A 6,000-nucleotide genomic window follows, 5' to 3' on the forward strand; every position below is an offset into this window, starting at 1 on the left:
AAAGACTCCATGTGAGGGTTGACTCTTGAAAGAGCTAAAAACAAAAGTAGCTTATGTTCAGGCTTTAAAAGAAAGCTAGAGATTACTTCATGATGTACCTAGAGCTGAATTTCAGATGTCTGTAATTTTCTATATAAAAAAAAATTCATGCCGTTGAAACCTCTTTGTTTAGTTGGAAAGCCTTTGTCATATTTCTTTTATTTTTTTGATAGTTTTTTTTTAATTGTGAAAATACTGTACAGAGAGGTTACAATTACATGGGCAAGATAATGAGTACATTTCCTATCAAGCATTGTTGCCTACTCCTTTGTTTCCCCTTCCCATCCCTTCCCATCTTCGACCTCCACCCCTCCCACCCACCCCCAAAGTTGTAAAGTTCGTTTTTTGACATAATGACTTGTACATCTCATTGTTGCAATGGGTCCACCTGTATCCCTATTTAAACAATTTGTTTTTCCCCTTCCCCTCCACAAATTATACCAACATCAAATACAGTGAAGGCAGGGGTTATACTGTGGGGGAGGGACATACAAAGCAACAAAGAAATCATCTTATAAATATGTTAGAAACAATCGCATGAAAGAAAAAAACATTTGAATACATACCTTAGGGTTCATTTCCCTAACATCAACTTATCTGACCTTTTCTGCTTGACTCAGACATATACTAGTTATTGCAAATAAGGGAAACCATGGGACCTATGTTTCTTTGGGCCTGGCTTACTTCACTTAATATAATTGTTTCCAAGTCTTTCCATTTCCTAACAAATGGGGCAATGTCATTCTTTCTGATGGAGGCATAGAAACTTAAGAATTTTAGCTAAATGCTACTGATAGACAAATGATTCTAGAAAGTACAAGTGTGTGAACCATCATATTCAAGTACCCCAGTGTTTACTGTTGAGATGTTAAGAACTGTGCTTTTCCCAACAGGTGTGAACTTGCTGGCTTTTCTCATCATTGTATTTTCCTATATTACTATGTTCTGTTCCATTCAAAAAACTGCTCTGCAGACGGCAGAAGTGAGGAATCACATTGGAAAAGAGGTGGCTGTTGCAAATAGGTTCTTTTTTATAGTGTTCTCTGATGCCATCTGCTGGATTCCTGTGTTTGTAATTAAAATCCTTTCCCTCCTCCGAGTGGAAATACCAGGTCAGTCCCTTCTACTATTTATTCCCAAATGTATTAATGCCTTCTTGGTCCCTTTGTTTGAGGAGGCTGGAATCTTGAACAGTGCCTTTCACATAGTAAATTCCATAAATATGCACGTCTTCAACACAAAAGTTATTATTTCCTCTGGTGGTGGTGGTGGTGGTGGTGGTGGTGGTGGTGGTGGTGGTGGTGGTGGTGGTGGTGGTGGTGGTGTGTGTGTGTGTGTGTGTGTGTGTGTGTGTGTGTGTGTGTGTGTGTGTGTGTGTGTGTGCGTGTGTGTGTATGAGTACTGGGGCTTAAACTCAGAGCCTCTTGTTCTCACTTGGCTTTTCCCTCCAGACTGGTGCTCTAGCTACCACCCAGGTACACATCTTGGCTCTCAGACACTAAACTTAGAGATCTGTGTGAAGCTAAATCTTCACTTCCAACTTTTACTGGTTAATTGGAGTCTCACTGACTTTCCTGCCTGAGCTGGTTTTACACTGAAACCCTCAGATCTCAGCCATCTGAGTAGCTAGAATTATAGGCATGAGCTACCAGTACCCAACTTGCTTCAGTGTTTTATAATCAGCATTCTGAGAGGGAATAGTGGTGCTGCAATCCAGTTAGGAATAATTTAAAAATGGGAGCTAAAAAGAAAGCTAGTTGGAGCACCTTGCTGAGCTACATAGTAGTTTTTAAAGAGACATGGAAAAATAATTAAAATAGGTATACCCTAGTTTCACACAGCCCTCTGAATTACTGCTCTGACTTTAGAAGGCCTTCCTAAAACTGAATGGAACATGCCATCCAGAATGTTCTTTAAGCCAGGCGCTTCTGGCTCATGCCTGTAATCCTAGCTACTCAAGAGGCTGAGATCTAAGGATCAAAGCCAGCCCCGGCAGGAAAGTCCATGAGACTCTTATCTCCAATAAACCACTAGAAAACTGGAAGTGGCGCTGTGGCTCAAGTGGTAGAGTACTCACCTTGAGCTGAAGAGCGCAAAGACAGTGCCCAGGCCCAGAGTTCAAGCCCTATGACCGACAAAAAAAAAAAAAAAGAAAAAGAGAAAAAAAGAAAAAAAAGAAATCCAGAATGCTCTTTAAACATGGAGTTTTACAGACTAATTGTCTTTGCCTGATAGAAGGCAGGTTCCTCTCAGAAACTGATTTTTCTGCAAGATTAAGGTGCGATGAAGGTGACAATTTCTTTTGGGATTACCACAAACCAAAGTAACCTACTTTGTGTAACTTTGATCATTATTCAGATCATACCTTTTTCCAATAAGAATAAGTAATATAAAACTTTAATTAATCTAAATAAATTTTTCTTCTATTTTATTTACAGTTTAAAAAAATAAGAAAGTTGAGGGAAGGGTTGGGGTTGGGACATATGGGGGAGAATGATGGAAGCGGTGACATTGACCAAGATGTATTGTACTCATAAACTTCTTTATTGAATGACAACTCCTTTGTATGACTAAAAAATTTAAATATTTTAAAAATTAGAATGAGGAAAAAGGATGGAATGGGAAATGGTAGTAGAATACACAGAAGAAAGAGAGAAAGAAAGTGATAAAAGAGAGAAGAAATTGAAAAGAAAGTTCTTTAGAGCATAAAGCAGGGTCAAGAAAAGAACAAAGTTAGGGCTGGGAAGGTGGCTCAGTGGTAGAGCGCTTGCCTTGCATGCATGAGGCCCTGGGTTCGATTCCTCAGCACCACATGAGCAAAAAGAAAAAAGCCGGAAGTGGCGCTGTGGCTCAAGTGGTAGAGCGCTAGCCTTGAGCTGAAGAGCTGAAGGACAGTGCCCAGGCCCAGAGTTCAGGCCCCATGACGGGACCCCCCCCCCAAAAAAAAAGAAAGAAAAAGAAATGAACAAAGCTAAATGGTTAAAAGGTAAGACAGTTATAGGATTGGAGGGGGAAGAGAGACAAAGGATAATGAGGGGAAATATCATCGGCTTTATTACCCAGCTGTTCACCTAACCTGGGAGTTCTTTGAAATTTCAGCAATATGGGAGGAGCCAGGATTGTAATGAGGCTTGAAAATTCCAAGAGGTGTGACCGTTGAAAAAGATGCCCACAGAGCTACTAACTAAGGCCCTGGATTCATATCTCTAGACTCCCTTCTTTTGTGACCGTTCTGGGGCTTGAACTTATGGCCTGTGTATTATGCCTGAGCTTTTGTCCTCCAGGCTCTACCACTTGAGCCTCAGCTCTCCTTCCAACTTTTTTGGTGTTTAATGAGAGATAAGAGTCTCATGAACTCCTTCACAGGCAGGCTTCAAATTGCAATCCTCATATCTCAGCCTCCTGAGTAGCCAGGGATCTATTTTACAGAGAAGGTAAATGAAACCAAGAGAGTGCAAGGAACATATCCAAGATCATACATCTAAGAAACGTGTCATCAGAGGAACAGGCTACCTTTAGAGGGGTTAAGACATTTCATTCTAACTCAGCAAATGAGACAGTTGGAATGGACACTGTCATACCAAATTTCTTTTCACAAAGTTACTTTTGGGGTCTCACTCTCTGAATATTTTATTAGTATATGTAAGACTGCACACAAAATGAAGAGAAGAAGGATGGGAGAATACAGTCATAACATTCAATATATATGTGAAAGTAGATCGAGAGAAATTGAGGGGATGGGTGAGGGTGATGGGGGAGAATGATTAAAGGAGTGACATTGATCAAGACGCATTGCACTCATAAACTGACATGTCAAATTGAGACCACTGTGTACATCTACTTAAAAACAATAATAGAAATATGAAACTGAAATAAAACAAATGGAATTCAGCCTGGCACTGGTGTCTCACACCTGTAATCCTAGCTACTCAGCAGGCTGAGATCTTAGGATCAGAGTTCAAGGCCAACTCAGGCAGGAAAGTTCTTGAGACTCTTAACTCCAATAAACTACCAAAAGGCTAGAAATGGAGCTGTGGACCAAGTGGCAGAGTATTACCCCTTGAGCAAAAAAAAAAAAAAAAAAAGCTCAGGGACAGCACCCAGGCCCTGAGTTCAAGCCCCAGGACAAGCAAAAAATAGCAGCAACAAAAACCTCTCCAGGACTGGCATAAAAATAAAGTAAAAAAAGGAATTCACTAACTGGAGGACACATTCCTCCTTCCTCTTCAAATCTTTAAGCTCCAATAATATGCTAATAGCAAACTGGGAACATCAGGGCAGAACAGTAACTTGAGCACGGGATGGAACTCCCACTAAAGTTAGATGTGCCAGACTAGAAATTTCTTGAACAATGTTCTGTTGATTAAGGATGGCTCCTCATTTTTCTTATTTTTCTGTAAATGAAAGCAGTAACACATGAAATTACATAAAGATCAATATACAGTTTACAAAACGATTTTAGATTTTTGTCATTTTGACTCCAACTGTCTGCACTTTAGCATCTGAAACTCAGAAAGGCAAAATGGGTAAGACCTTGAATCCAGAGCTCCTTGTTTATTTCCCCTCATAAATGGCATTCTTCAATAAGGTCAGAGGAAATTTAAGTGTAGTGCACAACTACCTCCTTAATAGTATTAGCTGAAAACCTTTGTGGATTTGTGTGTGTGTGTGTGTGTGTGTGTGTGTGCGTGTGCGTGTGTGTGTGCGCCCGCGCGCTCGCGCACATGCTGGTCATGGAGCTTGAACTCAGGGCCTGGGCACCGTCCCTGAGCTCCTCAGCTCAAGGCTATTGAGCCACAGCGCCACTTCCTGTTTTCTGGTGGTTTATTTGAGATAAGATTCTCACAGACTTTCCTGCTTGGACCAGCTTTGAACCGTGATCCTCAGATCTCTGTCTCCTGAGTAACTAGGATTATAGACAGGAGCCACCAAAATTTTGCCCGGCAAAATTTTTTTATATGTATTAAAATCACAAAACCTGGGCACTAGTGGTTCACATTCGTAATCCTAGCTACTCAGCAGGTTGAGATCTGAGGATCTCAGTTTGAAGACAGCCCAGACAGAAAAGTCTATGAGATTCTTATCTCCCATTAATCAGCAAAAAGCTGTAAGTAGAGGTATGACTCAAGTTGTAGAGCACCAACCTTGAGTGAAAAAACCAAGTGAGAGTTGGAGTTCATAGCCAGTACCAGAAATCAATCAATCAATCAATCACATAAAACATCGTGGTAGCTCAGTGATAGTGTTCTTAGCTAGTATTTTCAAGGCATTGAAGTCAATCTCACCACTGCCTTTAGGCTGAAAGTGTATCTCAGTAGGGCACTAGCCTAGCATGGATGAAGCCCTAGGTATGGTCCCCAATACCACACACACACACACACACACACACACACACACACACACACACACACACACACAACTCACCTGCTTGTTTTCATATTTTGTTTCCTTCTTTAGGCACAATCACTTCCTGGATAGTGATTTTCTTCCTTCCTGTAAACAGTGCCTTGAACCCAATCCTCTACACCCTCACCACCAGCTTTTTCAAGGACAGGTTGAAACAGCTGCTGCACAAACATCGGAGGAAATCCATTTTCAAGATTAAAAAGACAAGTTTATCGACATCCATGGTGTGGACAGATGACACCTCTTCACTTAAACTTGGGGTTTTGAGCAAAATAACCTTTGGGGACAGTATAATAAAGCCAGTTTCCTAGTGATGGTTGGGATCACTGGATTTTCAAGGAACTACCTAAAACAAGGTACAGCTTTTGGAAGATGGCATCTGCAATGCTTTTCAACTTGGCCACCTTTCAACTTGGCTTTTCAATCTTTGCCACCTAAGGAGCACAGAGGACTGACTGACTGCTGGCCCTGCTTTCCAGTGGCAGCTGACTACCTATCAACTGTGCTGAGAACTGCACTGAACGTTTCCTCAACCTCATAGGCACAAGTGAATCT

The 6,000-nt window shown here is 41.1% G+C and overlaps 1 protein-coding gene across 2 annotated transcripts in view; it reads left to right on the forward strand.

Annotated features, from left to right (window-relative positions):
• The window catches only part of Rxfp2 (relaxin family peptide receptor 2), a 47,306-nt gene extending 41,550 nt beyond the window's left edge, over window positions 1–5,756 (forward strand). For both annotated transcript variants that reach the window (XM_042685658.1, XM_042685659.1), the window contains 2 exons: window positions 933–1,151; window positions 5,497–5,756. In XM_042685658.1, the coding sequence (XP_042541592.1) occupies window positions 933–1,151; window positions 5,497–5,756 (479 nt within the window). The remainder of the gene's footprint in view (window positions 1–932; window positions 1,152–5,496) is intronic.
• Window positions 5,757–6,000: the final 244 nt, after the last annotated feature.

This window comes from Dipodomys spectabilis, unplaced genomic scaffold, assembly GCF_019054845.1.
Source record: "Dipodomys spectabilis isolate Male_0828 unplaced genomic scaffold, ASM1905484v1 ptg000095l, whole genome shotgun sequence".
Taxonomy (NCBI): Eukaryota; Metazoa; Chordata; class Mammalia; order Rodentia; family Heteromyidae; genus Dipodomys; species Dipodomys spectabilis.